The 26241-nt window shown below is 55.5% G+C and overlaps 5 protein-coding genes and 1 pseudogene across 6 annotated transcripts; 4 read left to right on the top strand and 2 right to left on the bottom strand.

Annotated features, from left to right (window-relative positions):
• Positions 1–3656: 3656 nt before the first annotated feature.
• On the top strand, positions 3657–3728 carry PHYSODRAFT_t1248 (annotated as a pseudogene). Its single transcript has one exon. The product of its transcript is annotated as a tRNA-OTHER (tRNA).
• An 8859-nt stretch (positions 3729–12587) lies between these two features.
• PHYSODRAFT_513607 (hypothetical protein) lies at positions 12588–13409 on the bottom strand (the record flags this gene model as incomplete). The annotated part of the gene is made up of 1 exon (XM_009532447.1): positions 12588–13409. The coding sequence occupies one exon, from the start codon at positions 13407–13409 to the stop codon at positions 12588–12590; it is 822 nt and encodes a 273-aa protein (XP_009530742.1).
• Positions 13410–15248: 1839 nt separating this feature from the next.
• PHYSODRAFT_514257 (hypothetical protein) lies at positions 15249–16235 on the top strand (the record flags this gene model as incomplete). Its single annotated transcript, XM_009532446.1, has 1 exon — positions 15249–16235. A coding segment is annotated over one exon (987 nt), but the record flags the coding sequence as incomplete, so codon positions are not given.
• A 1049-nt stretch (positions 16236–17284) lies between these two features.
• Positions 17285–17725, top strand: PHYSODRAFT_335070 (hypothetical protein; the record flags this gene model as incomplete). Its single annotated transcript, XM_009532445.1, has 1 exon — positions 17285–17725. One exon carries the CDS (start codon positions 17285–17287, stop codon positions 17723–17725), a length of 441 nt encoding a protein of 146 aa, XP_009530740.1.
• A 2390-nt stretch (positions 17726–20115) lies between these two features.
• PHYSODRAFT_335069 (hypothetical protein) lies at positions 20116–20355 on the bottom strand (the record flags this gene model as incomplete). Its single annotated transcript, XM_009532444.1, has 2 exons — positions 20116–20259; positions 20326–20355. The coding sequence occupies 2 exons, from the start codon at positions 20353–20355 to the stop codon at positions 20116–20118; spliced, it is 174 nt and encodes a 57-aa protein (XP_009530739.1).
• A 3482-nt stretch (positions 20356–23837) lies between these two features.
• Positions 23838–25806, top strand: PHYSODRAFT_316642 (hypothetical protein; the record flags this gene model as incomplete). Its single annotated transcript, XM_009532443.1, has 3 exons — positions 23838–24195; positions 24269–24306; positions 24385–25806. The coding sequence occupies 3 exons, from the start codon at positions 23838–23840 to the stop codon at positions 25804–25806; spliced, it is 1818 nt and encodes a 605-aa protein (XP_009530738.1).
• Positions 25807–26241: the final 435 nt, after the last annotated feature.

The following is a 26241-nucleotide window of genomic DNA, read 5'->3' as shown; positions in this document are numbered from 1 at the left end:
TTATTGACTAGCCACTTCATAGTGGCTAGTTGGCACGCTAAAAGTGAATACTCGAGTCGCTCAATGTGCATAGTAGCAAATACAAATGTGGTATCAAAATTAATTATCGAGTGGCCACTTTTTCATTCGTAAACTATGCACTTTTGTTGAAGTTGGGTGCTTGATGTTGAAGTGGGTAGGACACTCGCGCGTTGGCACTCGCCTGCGGACTTAGCGACGGCACTTCAGAGTAATCACCTTACCATGGTTCCGACACGATCGACTTCATGCGCTCAGACAGACGCTACTATCCCGCCAAATAAGACCGTTGAATCAGTTACATTTTCTACGAACACGGCGGGGGTAGAGTCACCCGCACCTGCAACAGCGACGACTGATCGAGTTTTTTCGTTAGAAGATAGTTTAGCGGACGTAGCATCTGATGCTCAATCCAGAAGTATGAGTGTCAGCTCAGTTAATTCACTTGAAGAAGAAGGCTCTTCAAGATGAGGCTCATGAACAAGTTAAGATACAACTATATCAGGCGTTCGGTATTCACGCACATTACTGTACGCATTATCACTACTCTTTAGTACCTTGAACGATAATGTACCGCCAATATGGTACAGATCTAGATAGTGAGTCCTCTGTATAGTGATAAAAAGTAGTCTCCCGAGGCTATCACTGTGATAGCCTCGGGAGACCACTTTTTATCCGAGGCTAGCCTCGGCCACTTTTTATAGTAATAGTATCACTACAAAGAGGATCGTCTGTACATGTAATATCTATTACTAAGTTGCACAGTTATAACTCGCGAATACCATCACATTTTTTACTGAGATAGCATGTGTACCGTAAGGTATGCTGCTACGCAGCCGGTACAGGATTAAATCGGTGTCGCATGAAGCCGTGCGTGTATCGCACCTGTTTAAGTATCCATCATATATTGAAATTAAATAATTATCTAGTCGGTCTCTATCGGTGAGGAAGCATCAATCGCATCATCAAGTTTCATTCGAACCATTTCCCATTCTCACACCCGACCCGAAGACGCAACACCAGGACGAAGTTACAGCACGAAGGTAAGTGCTTGGCAGGGCGCTGTTGCAGCTAATAGCTTTCTTGTATTTGATTATTAACAGCGCTGAGGTATGAAAGTACTACCTCCGTTCGGAAAATAAGGGCAGTTTCAAAAAAAAATTGCGCATAGCTCCGCCTCGTTTTTTGTGAATTATAAGCTGTGCAAAGAGAGCAAAATTAGAGCACGACCAATTTTTGAATCAGAATAGGTAACGAGAGTCAAGCCGAGGTGCGCATCGAGGCCACCGCATTCAATGCCGCATTAAAGGCCGCCACATCCAGGCACCGCAATTCGCCGGGCTGAAGAGACAAGCAGATCAACTGCGAAGTACATGGCCCACCGCCTGCTGCCCAGCGTACTTGTTCCGCCTCCAGCATGTTTGTAGGACTGTGAGCAGAGCTTCATTCTTATAGGGGGTCGCCAGGATCTACTCGATGCTCAGCCTGGCAAGCGCGTTCACTACAGTAGCATTGTAACGGGGTTACACGCACAAGTGGCTACTGTCACTTGTAACTCTAACAGACACGGCGTCTGTTAGAGGTTCGAAAGACTTTCTCGTCCTTGGTGTAGACACACCAAAGGCTACATACATTTAGGATCACCACGACGGGTGGTCCATAGAGACTTAGGATTCCTATTGGTTGAGAGCAGCATCTTTTAGCCAATGAGTGACATGCATAGTTCTGCCCTCCAGCCGTTGGCAGATTCCTAGTTTAGAATATTACATTTAGAGGAAGTCAGAAACATAAAACACAAATAGCAGTTCTCATCTTTTACCAAAACACGCTACTTGGGGTCTTTATCTTGTTTAAAATATACTCGTGGATCTCGAGTATACTTAACTCAAGTAAAAGAAACCTACGCTTCCTCATACACGTGCGCATACGCGTAAGCCGTAGTAGTAGGCCCATTACAAGCATAGTCGCGTTCTGGATGTCTAGACGCGCTCTCCACTTGACCGACATATGTCGCGCGCTTACCTCCTGCCTTGGGGTCTTCCTTAGCCTGCGATCATGCTGGACATACATACGCACAAACAGCACGACCGTTAGCACACGAGCGTTCCGCGCGAGTCTACCCAATCAAGTACTCACTGAGGAGCCTCACACACGCGGCTTGGGGCTTGAGCCTTGACTTCATGCTCTACGATCGTGCAGCAGCTTGTTGCTCTCCCTTGAACTTGCGAAGTGAACTGGGCGGGAGATTCGAATCAGGACCTCTCCACCCATCCCTCTTCGAAATGATGCGAACGGATACACATTTGTTTAGCGAGGTATCTTCTTGAGGAGGATATAAAACTTGCGAAATTGGAAATAGTTTGAAACTGCCTTTTATTTCCGAGTGGAGGTAGTACAGAGAGTAGCGGCAATAAGAAAGGGTTCAACGATTAAAGTACTGAAGGTATATACAATAATCAAGTCAAATCAAATCTTACGGAGCTTTAAACGTATTGACTCAACGAAATAAATGAAACAGGTTAGGTACGTTATTACTTGGCCCGATCGACAAAGGACTTCGACGCTACAGGCACTGGTATCGTCGTCGTACTCGTCTTCCTGAGGCGCACGATCTTCAAGTGCACTGGCTGTGAGTCACCACGACGCCCTGCTTGTCCACGGCCTCCGCATATTACTGTAGCTACAATACGTATCGGCGGTGTGTGTAACGGGCCAGGTGTGTGTCCGTTACTAGCTTACACGTAGCAGTGAGGAAGCTTAGTTAAGACTCGGATTTAATGAGACCAACAGTCAGACTTGGGTAAAATCAACTCTGTTTTATGTTAGGACCAGGACGGCTACCCCTGGTCTCGTGTGAGCCGCTCAAATGCAGGTCAACGTCTGATTGGCTGAACTGGGGTCTGGCTCCCCCAATTCAGCCAATCACGATGACCGTCAGTACACGCTAGCCGTGTACTGACTTAACTACTTTATGTACTGTCACTCTACCTACTTATGTAACTGGGGCCCATTACATCACCCCCCCCTCTCAAAGTTGCGCTTACGCAACGTAAGCGCAAAAGACACATTTCCGAAAGAACACCCGAAGAACACCATGGACGACCGAGGCGGCGGAGGAACGGCGCTCGCGCTACCGATTGACACAGGACGACGCAGGTGCAGCAAGTGTGCACACACCAAGACATCTCGTCGGCGCACACGCCGATGCAATGCGCAGTGCCCCAAGTGGCTGCGGACATCCCTGGACACCCGAAGGGACGGTGGACGTGGAAACGACGCAGCATGTGGAGCGACACCAACGCTTGACGACAAGCGCAACTGTGATGCCCACGGAGCGGAGACCCGGTGAGTGTCGAGACACAGGATGGCGATCAGCGTGGCGCGACTCTTCGAGACGACCCTTCGAAGTAACCCCGACAAAGGGTCGCGTAACCGTCGACCCGAACCGACGTGGCAGCGAGACCAGCTTGGACACCTTCGACACCTGCGACCATCGGTGGTGCGGCGTAGTGGGCAAGCGCTCACCGAGCTGAGCTGTGACGCGTGGGTTCAAGCCTCACGCGAATCCTTTTTGCCACTTGCCACGCGCAGTCGCTCCAAACTTGACCAGGCCGAGAGCGTCGTCGAGGGGACTCGAAGCCTAGCTAGCGCAGTGGTCGAACGCTGCGCCACCAAGGCGGAGGTCACCGGTTCGAGTCCGGCGGTCGTCGTCGGATTTTCTTCTTAGTCTTCGCGATGAACGCCACCGCGAGCTCCATCATCACGCTCACTTAAGGCTTCAGCTTCCGCGGGGAGCTCCGTGGTCTCGTCAGCAGCAGCGACCTTCGCCTCATAGTCACGAACAACATCGGGGACATCCCGAAGAAGAGGTGCACGCGTCTCCCACGTGTCCTCGTCAGGTGGAAACCCAAGCCAGCGTACTCGGTAACGTCGCGCGGCTGGGATCGCACGAGGAGCTCGGACTGGATTACGCCCACGCCCGTTTGCACGACATGGGTCCTCGTGGTGAGCGATGCGGTCCACAATCCAGCGCGCTTCACCCGCCGAGTCGACAATCGGAGGAGGGCCATCGCGACGGTACAGGCTTGGGTGATGGGTGTTGGCGTCGCGAGTAGCGTCGGGTACATTACCCGCCAGTGAATCCTGGTGATCAGAGGTCGGAATATCGGCAGGATGATATCGCTTGAGGCGCCCGACGTAGAATTCGGGTGAAGACGCAGCGACGACGGGATGTCCAGTGTGTACGCGTCGCCGAGAACCTTGATCATCTTGAACGGGCCGATGAAGCGCGGCGCGAGCTTGTTGGCACCGAGGTTGGTCACGGCGGAGGAGCGGATGCCTTCGGTAGACAGTAGCACATGGTCACCTGTCGTAATGCGGGTTGAAGGATTGTGAGGCGATGGACCCGGAGGTTACCCGAAGGTGACCCGAGAGTGAGCTACTTGAATTGTGGGACACCCTAGCTCGGCGTCCCGTATAGAAGGCCGGCGACTGATTACGAAACCCGATGGCGTATTTACGGAGATCCAGAACGGGGAGGCCCGTAACAAGGACGATGACATCGCATGGAGACAGCAGATGACGTCATGAGGTAAAGGCGTGCAGCATACCGGTTGGTTGGTTGGCCGGCAGATGAGCCGCCGGTAGATAGGCAGTTCAGTTCAGAATTTCCAACGACGAGACAAGGTACTTCTTCATATTAGTCTTTGTGTTGTGCGGTTAGCGCCTACGTGTGTACTGTGACTGTTTCCTACCTACTTGCGGAGTGTACTCGGGGTTCTGGATTGATTTGGCCTCCCCGGTAACCTTCTAGTAACGTAGTGTGTTGCATTGTCTGGACTCAGGAGATCAGCTCTCAGTGTTCGACAGTAGGACACTCTAAACGGTTTAGTAAGGTATTGGTGTGCGTCTCGCACTTTGGTTTGGACCCGCAGACTAGCTGCGGCAGGAGATCTCCAGTAGATCTCGTACATATTGTACAACAAGTTGTCGTACAGTGAGAAGAGTTACCTCGCTGTACAAGTGCATCCGCGACAGAGTTAACCTAAGTCTCTGCCTGCGAGTGTAAGGAACCCCATATCCACCCCTTCATATTACACGTCTTCTAGGAATTACGCTAGATAAAGATCCGAGTCTTGCTACAAGGGTACACAAGGTGAGGCCTAGAGATCTCGGGACTAGTTCTCGTTGTCTTTGGGTATTTGGCTTGCAGGGGTAACCCCCCCCCCCGTAGTTGCGTGGCAGGACACGTGTGGGAGTTTATTAGTTTTTTTCTGAGGGACTCCACCGCACACCCGTGCGAAATGAATTTTTGTTTTTGCGCCCACGCTTGTCTGCATTTTCGTTATGCTTGTCCACTTCAGCTTGCAGTGCGTCCCGCACGAAACGTGTGATTGCCTGACGCTGCTGCACAAACTCGGAGACCGCGGAGTGGTCTGCGGGACCCGCCGAGGACTTCGGTGCGTAGTTAGCGGGAATAGCCGGTTGCTGCTTTGTCGCTGGAGCGCCAGCGGGGTCGATCAGAGTGCGCTCCGTCCAGTCTGCGAGCGGTGTCACCGCACTGCGAGGTGCAGTCAGGGCCTTCTTCACTTGGGATCGTGTCGCTGCATCCGCGCTTGATTCGGTCACTGGTAAGCGTGGCGGCGCTGGTGATTCGACCGGCGACGACTCTGCCGTCGTCTTGGTCGGCGGTGAGTCTTCAGCGGCAGGTCCTCCCCCACCAAGCGTAGAGGCACGAGCCGCCGTGGGTTGGCCCATAGCATGCATAGCGGGTACACGCGGGTGGCGCGCGGAGTTCACGAAGAATGGAGTCATGCCCGTCGACGAGTGCTCGGCGTTGTTCAGAGCGAACTCGGTCAGGGGCAGGAAAGCGCTCCAGCTCGGAAACGACGTGGCGTAGCTGCGGAGCACGTCTTCGACGACGCGGTTGACGCGTTCGGTTTGTCCATCCGTCTCCGGATGAGCCGCGGGGACATCGCCAGCTTCGTTCCAAGCAACTTGAACAGCTCAGTCTAAAACGCGGACGTGAACCTCGGATCCCGATCCGAGACGATGGAGTCGGGCAGACCATGAAGGCGGAAGACGGCGTCGACGAAGTGGGCTGCGGACTCTTCCGCAGTAACCGTAGCAGCCACGGGAACGAGATCCACCATCTTGCTGAACCTGTCGACGAAAACGAGGACTCCCGTGCGCCCGTTCGAGTCGGTGGAAGACCGAAGATGAAGTCCATCGAGAAGAAGCGCCAGGCTTCCGTGGGGACCGGAAGGGGACGCAGCGGAGCCTGCGATGACGGCGAGGGCTATACTCGCTGGCAGATCTCGCAAGTGCGCACCCACTTGCGCACCCACTTGTACAAGTGGGGTCAGAAGAACTATCGCGCCACCGCCGCGAAGGTCTTTTCGCGTCCCAAGTGACCCCCGATCAGAGCGTCGTGGTACTCATGGATGATCCGGGCGCGAAGGTCTTCGTCATTCGGCACCACCACTCTCGGGGCATCGAATCGGTCGATGGTGTACGTCAGCAGGGAGCCATCAAGTCGATATCGCTCGACGTGGCGGCGGGTCGAGCGCGACAGAGCCTTCAATGTCGCCTCGCTTGGAGAGCGGAGGTGGGCCAGGATGCTGGCGTACTGCGCGTCATGCTCGTACGCTGCGGCGATCTCGTCCCGAAGCGGCATCTTGGGGGCGACGCTCGTCAGGTTCAACCCCGACGTCACACACGTCGCACACGCGTCTTCATCGTCTTCGTCAGCTGCCTGGCGCTCGAGGCCTTCACGTGGGTCGTAGTCTGGACGCCGAGACAGCGCGTCGGCGAGGATATTGTTCTTGCCAGGCTTGTAGTGCACCATGAAGTTGTACTCGGAGAAGAAAGACAGCCAGCGGGCGATGCGCTGGGACAGATGCGGGGATTTCATCGCAGTTCGCAGCGATGCGTGGTCAGTGTAGAGTCTACACTGTAGACCGCAAACGTCTGCTCTCCGAGCAGGTAGACCCTGAACTTGACCAATGCGTAGCGCATGGTGAGGAGCTCCTTGTCGTGCACTGGGTAGTTCCTATCCGCCGGCTTGAGCTGGCGGGACTGGTAGCTGATCACCCGCTCACGACCCTCGTCGTCGAACTGCATCAGGGCGCACCCGATGGCAAAGTCGCTCGCGTCGCAGACGACGTGGAATGGCTTCGAATCGTCCGCGAGCATCAAAACAGGGGCGGATGACAGACCCCTCTTCACCGAGTCAAATGCGGCTTGGTGCTCTTCTCGCCACGACCACGTGGTGTCCTTCTTCAGCAGCGACGACAGTGGCTGGATTAACTTCGTGTAGTCCTTGGTGTACTTGTGCAAGTAGTTCGCCATGCCCAGCCACTGACGAAGCTCAGTGGGACTCGTGGGGGTCGGCCAAGAGCAGATTGACTCAACCTTCTCAGGGTTGGCGCGGACTCCGTCCTTGCTCACGTAGCAGCGATCTCCGGTGCACAGAACACGCACTTCTTCAAGTTGGTGTAGAGCTTGTTCTCCCTCATCACCTGGAAGACTTGCCGCAGGTGCTTCAGGTGGACTTCGACAGCGCTAAGGTCACCTTCGGCGCGACTGTGCACGAAGATATCATCGAAGTAGCTCGGTGCGAAGTCACGGAGCGGGCGCAGCACATGGGAGACCATGCGGTTAAACGTGGCCGGCGCGTTCTTCAGACCTTGGGGCATCACCAGCCACTCCCAGAGCATGCTGCTCGGAGTGCTTACCGCTGTGAGAGGTATGTCACACTCTCGCATGGGTATTTGGTAGAACCCATCGGTCAGATCGATGGCGCTGTAGATCACGCTTCCCGCCATAGAGTCCAGCACCATGTCCTTGCGCGGGATTGGCGTCTGCGCGGGTATGCGGGTATGGTGGCATCGTTCAACTTGTTGAACGCGTGAACAATGCGCCACCCGCCCGTTGCCTTGTTGACGCAAAAGGTCGGGCTGGAGTGTGGCGAGATGCTTTCGCGCACGTGGCCTGCCCGGCGGCGGCTCTCGGAGAAGTCGTCGATTGCCTTCACCTGGTCACGTGGAAGTGGCCACTACCGCGTCACGCAGTACTTCGTCCCAGGCGCGAGGTCGATCTCGTGGCGCACGCCTCGGTCCGCCGGGAGCTCAGCGGGGATCTTGTCGGGGAAGATGTCCGCGTACTCGCGGGCAGTTTCGTACACGGGGTTACCGGACTCACGCAGAGCTACCCAGGACTGCGTTGCGAAGCGCTTCTCGCGCGCTGTCTTGGGCTCGGTGTGCTTGGGCCTCGTCGGCGCATCCTCGACCTTGACCGCGTGCAGCGTATCCACCGGGACCGCCTCGGTGATCAGACACACTTGCTCGATCTCGCCTGTCTTCAGGTCTCGCAGGAAGTTCTTCCAGGAGAGTCCTGGGAGACGCGTGATTGTGTTGGCATCGCGAGGCGGACTCGCGACTTCGATGACGCGCGATCGTCGTGGAGCGCCCTCCACGTACTCGAGAGCGCACACCGACTCCTTCAGTGGGTCCTTAGTCGCTGACGGTTCTCGACGGGGCTTCAGGCGGCGTCGCTTGGACTTCTTCTTTCGCTTCGAGCGGGTGCTCGAAGAAGACGCATTGCTCTCGCTCGACGATGATTCACCCTCCTCTAGGTGTGAGAGGCCACAATCGATCACACCGGCGGTACGCGGCTGCACCACGCTCCCAGACGCAACATCGTTGTGCGGGAGCGACTCATGCTCGACCGCCTGCTCAACTTGTGGCGGGAATCCACGCTCGACCGCCGTCTCATTGTGCGACGGGAACCCACGCTCGACCGCCGTCTCATTGTGCGACGGGAACCCACGCTCGTCCGTCGACTCGTTGCTCGACGGGACCCCATGCTCGACCGCCGACTTGTTCTTACTGTGTGGGAGCGCACGTCGCTCGACCACGCGTCCGTCATCGCGTCCACGTGATGTCATCCGGACATCATCATCATCATCCAACAGCACGGCACATGCCATGCAGAGAGGGCCATCATTCGCTCTGTGCACAACTTGCGTCGTGGCTGTCTTGTCCACGATGGTAACGTGAGGCCAGTCTCTTGGAGCCACCAAGAGATGCGTGAACACTTCACGTACGTCGAAGCCACGTCGACGCTTGACTGACCGAGCCAGCTAGTCAATCTCTGGGTGATACCGTGCAAGCCACGGGATCCCCCAGAATGCAGTCGAACGCGTAATCCATCTCGATCACCAGGAAGTCGTCGTTGCTGCGGAAGCCGTCGAACGTGTACGGCAGGGACACCTTGCGTCGCGCGACGCGGTGGGCCTTGCCATCCGCAAGCTTGACTTCCACCTCGCCCGGACCCTTCCGGACGCGAACGCTCGCAGGAAGCACCGACAGACACGACGCGCGGAAGAAGTTGTTTGTCGCTCCTGAGTCGAGGAGCGCGTGCAGTGGACGTCGGGCGCCGGCGACATGGAGGCTGACGATGATCAGCCTCGAGTCGCCACTCGTAGTGGTGTCATTAAAACGTGCATATAGCACGAGAGGGCTAGAAGGCCGGGTTGCCACCGGAGGACCCGGATCTTCGTTCCAACCAGTAGGGCGCCCCGCACCTACTGGTCCCGGCCGTCTTTTGGTTGGGCGGCCGGGCTAGCGTCGGCACCGACGTGCGCGAGAACTGGGGCTGGCGCGCGGCACTCTGCTGCGCGATGTCCAATCTTCCGGCAGCGGAAGCAAGTCAGAGGACGAGCGCTCCGACCTCCTCCCCCACCATAAGCCGAGCGCCGTCAATCACCCGACGCCTCAATTGCGTTGATCTCCATGGGCTCGGGTGCGGATACCCGAGAGACGTCTGGCATAGCGCGCGCGTACGATGCCGCCACCACGTAGTCCTCGCGGAGCGCGAGGGCGAATGCCTCCTCGAGCGAGGAGGGTTCGACTCTCGTGAGACAGTACCGCGTCATGCCTTCGCGCATCCCGAACACAAAGACATGCACCTGAGATGCCATGTCAATGGGGTGGGTGACAATGCACGACGCAAGGTGTCGTGTCTTCTGGACGTAGTCGCGCATGGACATCTTGCCTTGTTTGAGGGCGAAGAACTCAGCACGAACGCGCGACTCGTCTTGGGGCGGCTCGAACGCGAGCCGGAGGTCACTCTGGAGCGCATCCAAGGTGCGGAACGCGTGCTGGTCGACGACGAGCTTGCCGAGGGCCCACTCCTTGGCCTTCCCGGACAGCCGGGAGAGTAGGAAGTTGACCTTGGCCGCCGGCGCTTCAATCATGCGCGAGGCGATAGCGATGTCGATCTCGCGGAACCAGCGGTTCAGCGGAAGCCGGTCGTCACCCACACCGGAGTATGTCGATGTCTCCAGTTTGACGACGTCGTTCCTCGAGGAGCGCGAGGGAGTTGTAACCCGCCGATTCGCGTCGGCGAGCTCGCGTTCCATAAATTCTTGGGCAGCTTGGCGCTGTTGTTCCGGCATCACTGAGCTCAGCAGCGAGGTGACAACAGCCTCTCCGGACACCGCCTCGAGGCGGTGGAGAGCTTCCCACTCAATCCGCGTGAGATGGGGGAAGGCACCATGCTCCAGGGTTGCCCCTGAAGGTCCGGACGTCAGGACTTGGCTCATCTTGGTCTTGGTCGTTGGAAGGACTACTAAGTGTTACCAGGTGTAACGGGTCAGGTGTGTGTCCGTTACTAGCTTACACGTAGCAGTGAGGAAGCTTAGTTAAGACTCGGATTTAATGAGACAAAGCAGTCAGACTTGGGTAAAATCAACTCTGTTTTATGTTAGGACCAGGGCGGCTACCCCTGGTCTCGTGTGAGCCGCTCAAATGCAGGTCAACGCCTGATTGGCTGAAATGGGGTCTGACTCCCCCAATTCAGCCAATCACGATGACCGTCAGTACACTCTAGCCGTGTACTGACTTAACTACTATATGTACTGTCAATCTACCTACTTATGTAACTGGGGCCCATTACAGTGTGTGTCAGCTCGCTGAGCTTGTGCAAACCCAACATGTGCACGTTGGACAACACCTCCGCTTTAAACTGCAGGCGCTCATGGTCTTCCTTAGCGGCAGTTTGCGGGGCAATGGCGGCGAGAAAGTAAGTGTGACGGCAGTGGTTTAGCCACTGCGTGTGCTCGGAGCCACTGTGCCTCTGTCCTTGGAGTTTGAAAAAGGCGCGGGAACTTCGACTGCTGTGTGTATGCCACATCACTTTGACAAACTCAGTACCTAAATAGAGGCCCTGTATAATTCAATATTTATGTGTTGTCAGAATTATAAGTTGTTGACCCTTTCTTATTGCCGCTACTCTCTGTAAATTGATATCATCGCGAGTGGGTTATTGCACTAAGAAGCTGCTTATCTGGTACAGTAAAGTGTCTCGATTAGGAACACCTGATATACATGGAAAGAAGCAGGTATATTGAGCATTAAAGGTTTGACGCGTCACATGCAAGCTGCAAATGCACTGATTTACTGCAGTATGTAGTTCATGTCGGTCTTCGCGACCAGAGTAGAGTGCAGCCAGCAGTTCTCGATGGGCTTGGCCGACAGATCACACCATGCTTCAGCACACCACTCAATGGCTTTGAGAGCACCGACCTTCGCGGCGACGGTGGCAGATCAGCAGTGGTTAGACGTAGGCGCCTCTGGAACGGTCTGGATGCGGTGGTCACCATGGGACTTGTGAGAAGCAGAGCGAGTTGAATAATGAGGAGTGCAGACATACCGGGCCAGATTCCCGCGCTCACAACGATTATCTCGAGATTCCCGCCCGTGGTCTTTGGATTCCCCTCATGGCTCGATTTGAGAGCGGCGATTGGTGGAATGCTAATAGCCCATTAGCATTCCGAATTAGTATGTATTTTACCAATAGATAACAGATGCAAAACGTCTGACCTAGCGTATGATAATCAGTTTCACAAGAAACTTATGAAAATGCAAACATAGGCGTTTTTTTCTCAGGGCAAGACTTTTTCAGAAAGCAGATGAAGCTATGTCGCAATACACCTGTTGTTTCTAATAGATTTGAATCTCGCCACAAATATCACACCAGCGAGTGAGTGTCCGTAATAAGTACGAACCTATGAAAAACAGTTGGCTACATTTGTGGCTCAAAAATTGATTTTTAGGGGTTCAGTTATCATATCCACGAAACGACGCATGTGTTGCTGTGCTTCAATATCAACTGTTACTGAAAATGGTAATCGTGCTAAAAATCAAGTTGTCGATAGCACACCCACTGAAACAGCGAGCAGGCTTCACCTCACTTTCCAATTTGACACCAAGCCATGGGGGTGGCGGGCCGAAGTACTGCGTTCGTCACACTCTAACCCCTGTCGTGCATTGTGGAGTTTAAGAGGGCGCGTGGTGTGGTATTAGTGGGCAACTGGCATTTGTGACTTCCGTGGTTCTTACCGCTTTGGAGTTGCAGCCTAATCCTTTCTAGCTGCACGGAGCTTGATTACATTCATTCGGTGGCAAGTTGGTTAGTCCGCATACTAGTTCATAGGCAAGTAAAGTAGGGCAAACAGCAAGTCTCAAAGAGTTCTATTTCTTTTCGCATACCAAGTAGAAGCAAGTCTAACGTAGCTCAAAGCAGCCCTTAGAAAGAGAACGAAACCGACTCCTCCGACTCGTACTAAGTCTCGCGCTGAGAACCGGAAGACCGTGTGCTGTAAGGGAGCGCAGTCGCTGGCGCATGCGGTAATGGCGCTGGGCCCTAGCCCGTTCCGTCCGAATGCGGTCACCCATAGACTGGTACGTGGCGAGCACCATGTCGTAATGCTCGCTGTCACGAGCGCGTAGCGGCATTAGACCGACGTGAAAGTTGGTTAGCGCGGTGCACAGTCGAGCGACGCAGTCGAACCGGTTCTCATTCCACTTGAACGTCGCGTAGGTAGCCTTCCACAGCATGCACATTCTGCCGAAGAAGTTCTCCACGAGCACTCGATCCGATGAAACGGCCTTGTTCCGAGCGAGGTCTACCCGGTCCAGAGTTCCTCCGCGCGGCTTCTTCTTTGGCTGGACAGTACGAAGCACGCGCCCAGCACCTTGGTACCCCTTGTCCACGAGCACTGCCCACATTTCCGGGAACTGCGTCGGCACAGCTCCAAGCTCAGGGGCCGACGTGTCGTCCTTGCGCAGCATCTGGCGATGGACGGAGAGCCTGTCCAGCATCATCATCACATCCGAGCAGGATCCAGGCGAGTGATCGGAGACGTCAACCGCGAGGCCAGGGAGTGCCACCGAGCACTCAATCTTGAAGCTGTAGAGCTTGTGCTTCGCCGAAAAGTAGACCTTCTGCTCAGTAAAACGACCACGTGGATGATAGGCCGGCTGGAACTTGACATCGGTCGCGTAAAGCGCATGAGGATAGTTGGCGAAGGTGTTACCGGCCTCCATCTGCGTTGGCATCTTGACCCGCTTAACCAGCTGGGGATACAGCACGGGTTCGACCGTCTGGATGACTCGGTGCACCATCTTCTCCAGCGTCGACATGGCGATGTTGAAGTCGATAGCGTGCTTGTGCCATGTGTCGAAGTGCTTCAACACGGTAAGCGTGACGAACAACGCGTCCTTTCCAGAGATTGACGGTTTACGCCCGCGGCCTTGAGTCCACACAATCGTTACTGAAGGCTCCACGAGGGCCCAAAGAGCGTCCAGCTCCGGGGCGGAGAAGTTCGTCATCGCCTTGAGCGTGTCGTCACCCCCTGCGGCGGTGTACTCAGCGAGGATAGGCGACTCGGCGTCCGATGCTTCGTCTTCCACGTGACGGGCAACGTCGCCGAAGGTCCCATGGCTGGTCACAAGGTTGGCAACCTCGTCATCCCACTGGCGCGTGAGGCGGTCGAGGACTTGGTCCGCGGTGGATGGCATCTTGCTGATGGAAAGTTCAAAACTGAGGGTCAATCAGACTTATCGCGCGCCGTGAGTGGCTCGTAAGTAACCGGGCTGGTATTTTGCGAAAGAAATGTACTTATTAGATAAAGCAATCTCGTAATAGATATCTATAGAAAAATATGGATTAAGCACCATCGTATTATACTTTTCTGAGCTTTGCCTATGCAGGTCAGCTGCATACTAAATGAGAGAGTTAGATGTGTTAATACCGCATCTTATAGTAATTATGGCGGTATATCCATAACCCTTTAGCTACGAGCTTTGCAGTGCAGGTCCCCCTGGACATGTACCATAACCAACCACAACGCGGTTTCGGACCATTTAGACCAATGGCAGCTCTCGTCAACCCCTCAACAAACCTATACTTATGGATTTTGGTTTTCGTGTGATTTGCCGCTCGATAGTTGTAGAATAGAAGAGAACCTGCCCGAGTCTTATATCGGTAAGCACCAGCTTGTTGATTTGCTCACATGTGGCTATGGTACAGGTCCGCTTGGACCTGTTGGCTGACTCTGCGAGCTTCTACCTAGCCCGTACAATGTATTATAGCCAATTGTAGTCAATTATGAGCTGTCGTATAGGTCAGACTGGACCCGTACGAAGCCTCGTAGCTAAAGGGATAAAAAGGAGCTGATTGCGCGCTGTAGTATTGTCTCGTAAATAACTCTGGTATCTACGGTACACTCTCATAATTTACGAATACTCCTTTTTTTACCCTGTGGTCTAATCAGAGCTTTCCCATTAGTAATGGGAAAGCTCTGAATGGGGAAAGCTCTGAATTGGTCCGTCGAAGTGGAATTGGGCGGTCTACCGTCAAACCGACTGGAAATACCGGAGCTCACGGCGTTCTGGGGCATATTCGCTTGGGCGGATAACCCGTGGATCCCAGATAGTAATGAGCCAGTGTTATCGTGAGCCAAATACGACAGAATCGCGGTAGCCTCGATCGCGAGCTTTCAAATCGTCAGGACTCACAGAACAACCTACACGGTACGAGTACCAACAGCACCGGGATGTCAGGCTGGACACACCATCGCCAAACTGGAGCGATGGTTGATCGCTATTCTGCTCCCCTCGCCCCGAATTGAAGTGGGAGAACAACTCGGTCCAGCCCCTCAGCTTCTATTACGGAAACCACCGTGCCTCACGCAAAGCTACGTCTGGTCAGTGGAGGCTGATTCTATTGTAGTGGGAGTCTCCAATGCAGGAATATCTACAATCACGCTGCAGCAACAAGCCAACGGGCTCAATTGGAAAGTCGTATCGCAGCGCAACGCCAAAAAGGACGCGACGAAACTATTCAAGCACTTGGACGGAGTAGTATTCCATGCACACACCCGGATTCACGGATTCCCTTGGCAAGTACCAGCAAGGACCCGAAATCGAAACATTATAAAGGATTTGAAGATGCAGCCTAAGAAACAGCTTCGGGTACACGCCCGTCCCGACCTCGATAAGCTGCTCAAGACGTGGGAAGTCCGAGGTGAACGAGATGACTGGATACGAGGTCTCCAGAGTCAACTACCGCAACAGCTTTGGGCGCATCGAAACACGTTGACAAACTACCAGGTCTGGGTGGCCTATCGAATGGCCGCTCAACAATTAAATTTGCATTACGAAGGCGAGCGTCCGACGGATGGCTGTCTTCTCGCCCAGGACGTCACGGCAGGCAAGGTCACGATCACGCACATTACATGGGGCTGCAAGCGAGCCCAACAGTTTTGGAGTCGTTGTGTGGAGCATTGGCTTGGCCATGAAATATCCAGCAGTCGTCTCAAGGCGTATAAGAGTTACATCTCGTCACGGGTAGCTCCTCCTGTCAGTGACAGAATGCGGCGAGTGCTTTTGGAATGCTATGGTAAATGGAACAAAGACTACGAAGACGCTCTCGGGCGGATCTGGTGGAGTCTGTGTAGTATGGGATACGCACTGCTGTGGCAAATTCGAAACCAAGTCGTCCACGAAGGAATGACATGGAGAGCCCCACAACAATTGGAATACATGTGGGCCAGCTGCCTGAGGCAAATAGCAGCAGTGGCACGCAGTGAACGGAACAAGCCAGCAACCAGGACAAATGGGCTTCGGCTACAGCTCACTCTGGATTGCTATGTAGCCATCACGATTGAGGCTGAACCTCCAGATTCACCTCCAACCCCAGCGCCGTGGCTCAAGAGGAAGGAGTCAGCGTTGTGGTGTAGGGAACATCAAGTTTTGTGTCACACTCCACGGCCGCAGTGGAACAACGTACCAGGAGCCAAGTACTACTCGGCGGGATGCCGAGCTCAGTGGGCAAGAATGCGCTGGCGGACGACCGCTGAACTCGGCTGATGGTGTCAGATACTCAAGACACACCGGCTTCGACCTGGTGACACGTGGCAGGCCCAGTGATGAAGGCCCAGTCGAGTTCAGGAAGGCACTGGACACACTCAGCCGAGATCATGGGGAGTTCAAGCCGCCGAGCTCGGCTAAACGGTACCATGTACCGTCCGATACGGTAACCAGGCTCAATTGAGTCCGGGAGTCGCGCAGTCGAGTTCACGGGTCGCTCCGCCGAGTTCACGGGTCGCTCCGCCGAGTTCACTGGGTTATCCGGCTCAGCCGAGTTCGAAGAGTTATCCGGACGCCTTATCCGGACCAACCGAGCTCAAGCGTCGCTGCGCTCAGCGAAGGGTCGGCCGAGATCCAAAACCACCCACTTTCATTTGGTATTTGTATGGGATCTTAGGAATAGTAGAGGCGCCCCTTCAGGGTGCCCGACAGAGATAACAACCAAACAGAGCAGAATTTTCTAGGTCCACAACACGTGCACGCGCTTCCAGTAAGTCCCTGCACGGGCCGGATTATGTCTGCTGTCAGCACCCGAGAGGCATAGCTTGTAGGGTGCTGACTGGTAGCGCCAAGAGATTAAGGTCGGCCCGGGTTGGGCGCGTGTCTCGCGAAGTGCGAAGGAAAAGTCTCGCCACCGCTGCGAGCCGGTGTTCCCGTAAGTCCCGGGCACTGAATGCTGAGTCGAGAAGCCTTTGCTCTCGGCGACCCGTAAAAGCCCACGAGGGCCGTCGTCCGTCCTTTGGCGGAGGGCACGGGATTTCTAATTCCGGAGTCAGGTAACTCAGCTGGCTTCCGTGATTGACTGGCTTGGGGTACTTGGTCTCGGCGAGGACGAGACATCACTGTCCCGGAAGGGCCGAACTGCTGGGAGACATCTCAGCGCAGGCCAACAAGGGCCGACTAGCTCGGCTGTTGTTGTGTTTGTCGCTAGGGTGCCACATCTGACGATTTTGTGCGTGCTACTACACCACAACTGGTGCCGCGACCCGGGAGCAGGGTGGTTTGTTTTCGTTGGTACCAAGTCAACCAAGTTTCGAGTACTGAGCAAGATGGTCAAGGGGAGATCTTTGCCGAGCTGGGCCAGCCCAGCGACGGCTGGGGGCTCGCTTCACACAAAGCCGAACTCAGCTGGCGGAAGGATCGCCGACATGATGATGGAAGCGGTCCCAACCGTTCGGTTTGGCGACGACCGCACCCAAGACCGAGGAAGAGATGGAAATATCGGAGATTATGATGAAGAATTGAAGAAAGCCGAGTTGCTCAGCGGGGTAGCTGAGTTCTCGCTGCATGTTGGGCGCATGGAGAAACCTCGACGAGCCCAACAAAACCTCGCAGCCGAGCTCGGTGACGATGCGGACGACGACAGTCAAGCCGTCGCTCCAGGGGACCGTCCGCCCCTGATACAACGAGCGACGAGGGCATCCAGCGCGAAATGCCCGAGTTGGGATTCGATGCCGAACGTCTCGTGGGAAACCTTTCCACTCGACTAGGGGCAATCGAAGAAATGTGAAACCCGTCTGCAAATGGTGCAAGTTGCAGATGCGGTCTAAGGCTATTGCACCAAAGTGATGATCCGCCGACTCAGTGAAGACAGCAGGCTGGGTCGAGTCGAAGAATGATACTGCGTCAACTGTATGGATTATATGAATTACATGATATCGAAATGGAGTGAGCGAAGATGGAGCTGGAAAGCAAGAAGCCCATTCGCCGGGTTAGCGTTGGAGTCGGCGCGAAGTCTCAGCCGAGTTGCCGAGCTGAGCGGTTAAGCCCAGCTGGTCTGACAACGACCCAGTGAAGAAGCTGAGGGAGGTGATGGTGCGTCTGCACAGATTGAGCGAGTCAGCCGTCGATGCCGAAGCTGTGTTGACTCGTCACTGGGTCCGTGAACACCCACTGGGGCACTGTGTGTGATATGCGGCGGTACGATCGACACCCTTGGGTACGACCGCCGGGACCTCCGACCAAGTCGATGAACGATCTTCCCGTTGTGCGCTCAAGCTGAATTGGAGCGCAGGTGTGCTGACGCGGAGCTGTGCTGATATGGAGCCACGCTCAAGCAGGAAAGCCGAAGCGAAGTCGAGTTCGCACGATGTTCCAGTGAAGCCGTAATCACTCCATGTTTACCGAGAGGCGGCTAGCCGAGTCGGTCGATGCGCGGCGGCGGTGAACAAACCGAAGTTGCAGCAAAGCTGGAGTTGAGCAAAGCTCAGCGGAGGCACGCTGGGCAGGCGCGTCGCCGAGAATGTCGACGTGCCAGCGATCTCGAACGGGAGCCGAGTTGATCCGTAGCTGAGCAGAAGCAGACACCTGCTTTGAAGATGAACTCCGACTTCACTCGATCCGACGTAGGGCTACCATCGCGTTTATCTGCGGTCAGCCTGAAGCTGAGTCGGTGAAATCGCCGAGTCACGGCGTCGCAAAGGTGTACCCAACATCCAAAGCTGGACTGAAGAGGAATGGATTCCACGCGGCCGCGATCGTATTCACATTGAGCCAACATGAGCAGAGCTTGGTCAGGGGTCGAGCATAGCCAAGTCGAAACACCCCTTCAAAGCGCTGATACTTCCGCTAAGGGACAGAGCTGGTCAGGCAGCCAGCTGTGTCGTTCGCTCAGTCGAGCTTGCCTCTCACCTTGCTCAACTGGGCTAAGCTGAAGCGGAATCAATTCCAGGTGAACATGAGTCGCGCTAGACCCGGGTTGATTCGTGGCAGAGCCACAGAACATGGGGATCAAGTGGCGCCTAGGCGAATTGCAGCAGAGGTTTGTCTTGAATCCGAGCTGAATCGGGATCAGGTACAAGTGCAGCCGAGGTCAGCACCAACTGAGTTGAACCACAGTCAAGCTGAAGCCGAGATGCGTTCAAGCAGAGCCGAGTTGAAGCGAGACAGTGCACTCTGCGTGGAAGTAGTTTAACACCGAGATGTCGTGAGGCCGAGTTCAACCAAGCCGGAACGGAGCCGAGTTCGAGCAACGCTTCGAAGAAGCGCTGGTCGTTGGAGTGGAGCCGATTGAACAGCAACCTTGCCGAAGCAAAGCCACGATCAAGTTGGGCCGTTTCGCGTCCAGTTCCAGTACATCTCGGTCTTGTGCCCGGTTCTCGTCGGATTCCAGCCGAGACGAACTAGGTCGAGCCGACGTTATGCGCAGCCGAGTCCGAGCAGAGCTGAGCTGAAGCGAGGCTGAGATCACGCTGCGTCCTAATGTGGTCGCGTTCGCACTGGGTTGCTGCGACGCCGAGAACATTGGAGTACGATCAAGCTGGAATGGGATGCCGAGTTCCAGTAGTGCCCCGGGTTGGATGGCGCCAATCTGAAGTGTACTCACTTCAACGGAAGGAAACACTGGGCTGAGTTGCGGTACGCCAAGTTTCAGTGAGATCGCGTTCGGAAGTTCGCCTAGTTGAGTGCTGGTAAACGCACCATGTTCCGATTGGAGAGCGCTCATGCCGAGTTCGAGGTGTAGCCGAGCTGAGGCTGAACACGCTTCACAGCTGAACCGAAGAGATTGAATTCAAACTGAGTTTGAACGCAGCCGAGCTCGCGGCGAGCCGAGTTGGAATGTGACCGAATGAAGTGCTGTTCCAGTCGAGCTTGCTCACCACCATCCCAACCAAGCTGAGCCCAGTCGGGGTAAGCTGGTCTAACAGAGCGGGAGACATGCCGAAGTCAAGGTCCGTTGACCACTGAACCCAGCTCGACCCGTTCAGAACAACTCGACTGGAGCATCAAACGCATCAGGATCGCCTTGTTCGGCTATAAAATGACACAGAGCTAACTCAACGCACCAAAGTGAGTGGGGCAAACACTTACCAGGCTAGTTGAGCCGATCAAGCGGAGGTTGTGCTCAAGTCCAGCCGAGTTCAAGGTCAGCGGATAGCAGCTAGTCGTCAGGACAGCCGAGTTCGGACACAGCTGAGTTCAACTTGCTGCTGCACTTCTCGCCAATAAGCTCAGCTGGGTTGGATTTCGAGCTCAGCGCGGCCCGATCGGGGAAGCGTTTCTTGACCTGCCGAGTTCCCGGTGCCTTGTAGCATGCCAAGACAACTATTAGGCTCCACTCGACGCACCGAAACGAGAGGCACGTGCTTACCGGGTCAGCCGAGTCGCTGGCAGCATCCATGGCTGCTCATTTTGACGGAGACAGAGATGCTCGGCTTCGTCGGTATTGCAGCCAATCGAGCACTTCCCCGACACCTGCATCACCTACTCGCTTTGCTGCGGCAGACCCAACATCACCGCTAGTACTCCGACCTTCCGACAGGGGCACCAGCTGACTTCATATGGTTCAGTCCCTGCTACCGGCTGCCACGCCGAGACCACCATCCAGGTTGATTCGATGCTGAAGTGATCCGACACCGGGTTTGGTGCGAGCGATAGGGGCACCTACATGTGTACAGAGCGGCGCCCACGCATCAGACAAGGCCTATACCAAAGATCAAGGCTCAAGCAAGTCTCACCTTCACGGAACAAGGGCGTCGAGCTGGCGTTGCGGGCGTTTCTGGCCACTCGAATTCGGGAAATGTGAACTCAGAGTGTTTGCGACAGATCGGATTGGACGAAATCAAGCGTGCGACACATCCAGTTGGCCAGGCCACTCACCACTCCGGCTCGTAGCATGGCCGGGGCAGTTGTGGTGTAGGGAACATCAAGTTTTGTATGGCCGCAGTGGAACAACGTACCAGGAGCCAAGTACTACTCGGCGGGATGCCGAGCTCAGTGGGCAAGAATGCGCTGGTGGACGACCGCTGAACTCGGCTGATGGTGTCAGATACTCAAGACACACCGGCTTCGACCTGGTGACACGTGGCAGGCCCAGTGATGAAGGCCCAGTCGAGTTCAGGAAGGCACTGGACACACTCAGCCGAGATCATGGGGAGTTCAAGCCGCCGAGCTCGGCTAAACGGTACCATGTACCGTCCGATACGGTAACCAGGCTCAATTGAGTCCGGGAGTCGCGCAGTCGAGTTCACGGGTCGCTCCGCCGAGTTCACGGGTCGCTCCGCCGAGTTCACTGGGTTATCCGGCTCAGCCGAGTTCGAAGAGTTATCCGGACGCCTTATCCGGACCAACCGAGCTCAAGCGTCGCTGCGCTCAGCGAAGGGTCGGCCGAGATCCAAAACCACCCACTTTCATTTGGTATTTGTATGGGATCTTAGGAATAGTAGAGGCGCCCCTTCAGGGTGCCCGACAGAGATAACAACCAAACAGAGCAGAATTTTCTAGGTCCACAACACGTGCACGCGCTTCCAGTAAGTCCCTGCACGGGCCGGATTATGTCTGCTGTCAGCACCCGAGAGGCATAGCTTGTAGGGTGCTGACTGGTAGCGCCAAGAGATTAAGGTCGGCCCGGGTTGGGCGCGTGTCTCGCGAAGCGCGAAGGAAAAGTCTCGCCACCGCTGCGAGCCGGTGTTCCCGTAAGTCCCGGGCACTGAATGCTGAGTCGAGAAGCCTTTGCTCTCGGCGACCCGTAAAAGCCCACGAGGGCCGTCGTCCGTCCTTTGGCGGAGGGCACGGGATTTCTAATTCCGGAGTCAGGTAACTCAGCTGGCTTCCGTGATTGACTGGCTTGGGGTACTTGGTCTCGGCGAGGACGAGACATCACTGTCCCGGAAGGGCCGAACTGCTGGGGGACATCTCAGCGCAGGCCAACAAGGGCCGACTAGCTCGGCTGTTGTTGTGTTTGTCGCTAGGGTGCCACATCTGACGATTTTGTGCGTGCTACTACACCACACAGCGCTGATCAAAAGACTTCGAAAATTTCAGGGGGCTATTAACCAAGGTTCAATAGACTACCTTTCTCTCAACGCTCTGAATTGGTAAAATACATACTAATTCATACAGTTGACTGATAGTGGGTACAAAGCGAGCTTGATGTCTGTTGAAGAATATTAAATGTCGCCCGTTCCTTATCGAGACACTTTACTGTAGTTGTGGATGCTCATAATGTAGTACCGGATGGCGCGGAGCGATCTCCTCTAGGATGGCGCTTAAGTTAGCAACAAGTCTAGGCGCCATCTACATCTATGTTGCACAGGAACCACATCACTTAACCAATTATGCAGCAGCCGTGTTGCGCGCTCTCTCGAGCTTGCGCGTTGTGGTTTAACCTCGTGCTCCCCATATCCCGCACTCAGGCGCGCCTCAACTGGGCCCACACCAGGCGTGGCTACTAACTATCACTCCGACGAGGCGTATGCCTCCAAGCGCGCGGGGAGGGGGCAGCGCGACGTTGGCGAGCGGTGCGCAGCTCTTCCCCTCTGCCTTCGCGCGCTTACAGGTGGCTCAATGTGAATGCAAAAATGCGCAAAATACTCAAATTAGGGGTGTATCTCTCTACATGCGATCCCACGGACTTCTCTCTCGCATCTCTGATTGGTCTAAATAAAGGTGTATATCTTAAACCGCTGTAGCGCTCTACATGCGAAATGCGGTACGCACAACGCGGACGACTGGTGCGCCGCAAGTGCGGCGCGCCTAAGTCGTGTGCGCTGTGCGTATATCTGTTCTGTTTTATTTTCGCTATCTCAGTCCCCGCGAAGCCCTAGTTCATGACGTGGCGTTCAAGATTACCACAAGCCAAAGAGCTTTAAATGGGTCGATTGCCGTACCCCGTACACCTTGGACAGCCCTCTCCAACAATCCTTTGGTAGACTTATATTGTTAGTGTATTCTCTGTACTAAGTGCCTCTTGTGAAGTTCGCTTTATAGTACAATGATCCAGCTTAACGTTAAAATCCGCGAAGGCACGGTCTTGAGCGGTGATCTGTACGGTAGTTGTCAGCACTGTCGTGAGATTGCCAGGCATTGAACGATACTACAGATAGTCTTGACCTCGATACCGTTCGTGCTTCTATCAGGACTCCATCTGAGCCCCAGGAAACCCCATTTGCAGGCTTCAAGACAAACACAAAGTCTGCCGAACCTGGCAGCTGAAGTTGGTGTCGCCGCCGCAACTGCCGCGAGATTCCCCCCACTCGGTTCGTGTCGCCCTCTGTATGCTCAGCTCGGGCGCGAATCATCTGGGGCGGCGGCTCTGTCCCTCGTTGCAGGCTGTGTAAATTACACTGTAATGGCGCCGGCTGCGGCGCTCACGCTCGTCGAGCAAAACAGGCGAGCAAGAAATCTGCCCCGAGCCAGCGACAGCAGCAGCAATGCCCTACATGTATAAGCAGCAGCGTGGAGGCCACGACATCTTCGTCGAGGATCGGGCGGCAAATGCCAACAATCGTGTTATGTAAGGAGCGCGTGTTTGCTGCGATAAATAATAAAATATAAGTGGGTACCTTTTGCAACACGCGGATCCCGTGGAGATTCCGCCCTCTTGCGTGCTCTATCGGCCGGGATCTCCGTGTCAAGACCGCGTCGAGGCCGCCCGCAACAAGCCAAAGCGCGTCAGGGGCTCAGCTCGCCAGCCAGGGGCAGAGTGAACCATCAGCAGCAGCAGCGCTGTCACTGACAGACATCTCGGCGTGCCGCCGCGCTCGCTCTTTCTCTGCCTACGACTTGCAGGAGATTTGACCACCAGACGGAGCAGCAGGCATTCGCGCTTCTGCTCCCCATCCGCCGGCCTCATCCTTGGCGCTCGCGGTGGACTGGAGCTGAATGGCAAATTTGGCCCCCGCTCCCCCGCCAGTGACTCGCACGCAGCTCTCCATCCAGCGGCCCTCGACCACGGCGCTGGACAGCAGCGACGAGGCGCGCACCGACACTTCCACGTCGCCCTCTATGAACCCGACGCGCTCGCCCGCCAGCGACGCCAAGGACCGCGACGCCAGCAGCAGCGGCGGCCCCGCAGCAGCCATCCCTTCATCCTCGAGCTCCAGACGGAGGAAGGCCGACTCGGCCGCGGCCACGGGCGACGACAAGCCGCCCCCCAAACAGCGCAAGTACGAGCGTAAGACCAAGCGCTTCATCTGGCCCGATGACCTCCACCGCCTCTTCGTGGCCGCCATCTTCGACGGTGCGCTGGTTGACAAAGCCCCACGCCATTTTGTTCATACGGGAGATTGACATTTGATTCGTGTGCGTTGCAGTTGGTCTCAAGAATGCGTCCCCAAAGGCTCTACTAGCTGTACGTATTTCGCTTTCTGCCCGAGTACGAGGCTGCCGAGCGCGACTAACTTGTTCAGCTGATTTCTTGCTTGAAAAGTTGATGGAGGCAGCCGGACCGAACTCAGGACTCACAACGGAGCACCTCAAGTCTCACCTGCAGAAGTATCGGCTCAACTACGAGCGCTCTCGCATGGAGTTTCTCGAGTATTACGACCGCAGCGCCAAGCGCAACCTAAAGCGTCGCCGGCGGCAGGCTCAGCACCGGCCAAGCGGTGCAGGGGGCGAGGCCAACACCATGTTCGTGTTTCCAATCAGCAATTCGAAGCGCAGGAAAGGGCATGCCAGCGATAGCGACAGCGATGATAGCGACTCGGACTCTGGCGATAGCCATAACAACGACAGCAGGATGGATGTGGATTCAAAAGGTCAGGGAACGCCTCAGGGACGCCGTAGTTCTGTCGCGGAGGCACCTGCGCGTGGCCTCAACTACTCGCAACTCATGCAAAGCGCACACCAAGAGCCACCGATCGATGGAAGTAGTCACCTGCGACCACAGCCTCACACACCAGATGAGCGCATGATGAGTGCCGTTCCGATACCGGTATCGACAGGTTTGATCCCCATAGCCCCTCAGCACTTGCCGCCAGCCTACGCTGCGGCTCACGCCCAGAAGAGTACTGACCACGATCGAGAAATGGCAGCAGCGGCTGCTGTGGCCGCGTATCGCTATCCGTTAGGGCAGCTTCCAGCTGGAGCAGGAGTTGCAGGCATGCCGGAGCTGTCTGACCCCCAGTGGAGCATTATCAACTCCCTCATGTCGCCACAGCTTGCTGGCATGACTGGGCCAGTGGGTGAAAGCGGTATATTTCCTCATGCGCCCCAAGCTCAAGTTTCGACGAACGAGGCGGTGGCCCGAGGCGCGGAGGGTTTTATGCTGCACGAGGAGCCAACCGATCTGCAGATGCAGATGCATCTCGCCATGCAAGCCCAAATGAACCTCCATCGGCAGATGCTAACCCGCAAGGTCGAGGTGGCGCAGCATCTTGCCCGACACAGCAGCGTGGGGAACATTGTTACCAGCTCTGTCCCTTCGAGCTCCAGTAGAGGCAATCCACAAGTTGCTCAGTGGGCCAGTTCGCAGCAGCTTCAGCAGCAACAGCCGCAGCAATACCAGCAACAACAACGACAGCAGCAGCAGCAAGAGCAAGAGCACTTCCAACAGCACATGAATCTGCTGTCCCGGCCGTCGTTATCCGCCGCGACTTCATCCACGCAGACAACGAGCGCATCAACGGATGTGATCGCCGCTGGAGTTCCGACAGCTAGCGAAGCGATGGTGGTGCCTGCGTCGACAGGCGAGGGCCAGCCCAGCGGGCCAGCCGCGACGGAAAGCAATGCAACAGGAATGGCAACGGATAGCAAGAGCGAAGACGATGGGATGGATCTGTACCGTTGGGATCGGATCGACCTGAACGTGGAGCTGGATGACGATGATCTGTTTGGTTTCCTGAAGTCGTAAGGAGCGCGTTCACGTAGTGCATGCACGTGTGGTATCAATGAAGTGAGTGTTGATATTAGCATCACGTGGCGGAATCCGTGGCGAGTACCTTAAAAGGAACCGAGGAGAGCAATGCAGTAGTAGATTGTACCGTGTGGAAGTATACCAGGGTAGGATAAGAGAGGACGAAAGCAATGACAACAAGTGTATGAGAACCGCTTCGACTGGCGCATCGACACTTCTCACTTTGACACAGGGGGCTGATCTTCCTTATCGCGTTTTCTGACTCTCGCGTGTGGGTTCCATCCAGCCTTCCACCTGCATGGGCCTGGTCTCTTCTAGTAGATGGAGGGGTTGCCCACCCTCACCAGTACAGTGCCGTCGTCTACGCCCTTTTAATAATACCCGCCCGCCTTCGTCCTTCTACTTCTCGTGGCGGACACTGCACGCCTTCGC

The sequence above is a fragment of the Phytophthora sojae genome (genome assembly GCF_000149755.1).
Source record: "Phytophthora sojae unplaced genomic scaffold PHYSOscaffold_6, whole genome shotgun sequence".
NCBI classification, from domain to species: domain Eukaryota; phylum Oomycota; class Peronosporomycetes; order Peronosporales; family Peronosporaceae; genus Phytophthora; species Phytophthora sojae.
Note: the sequence above shows the minus strand (reverse complement) of the source record. Positions and strands in the feature narration are given on the sequence as shown.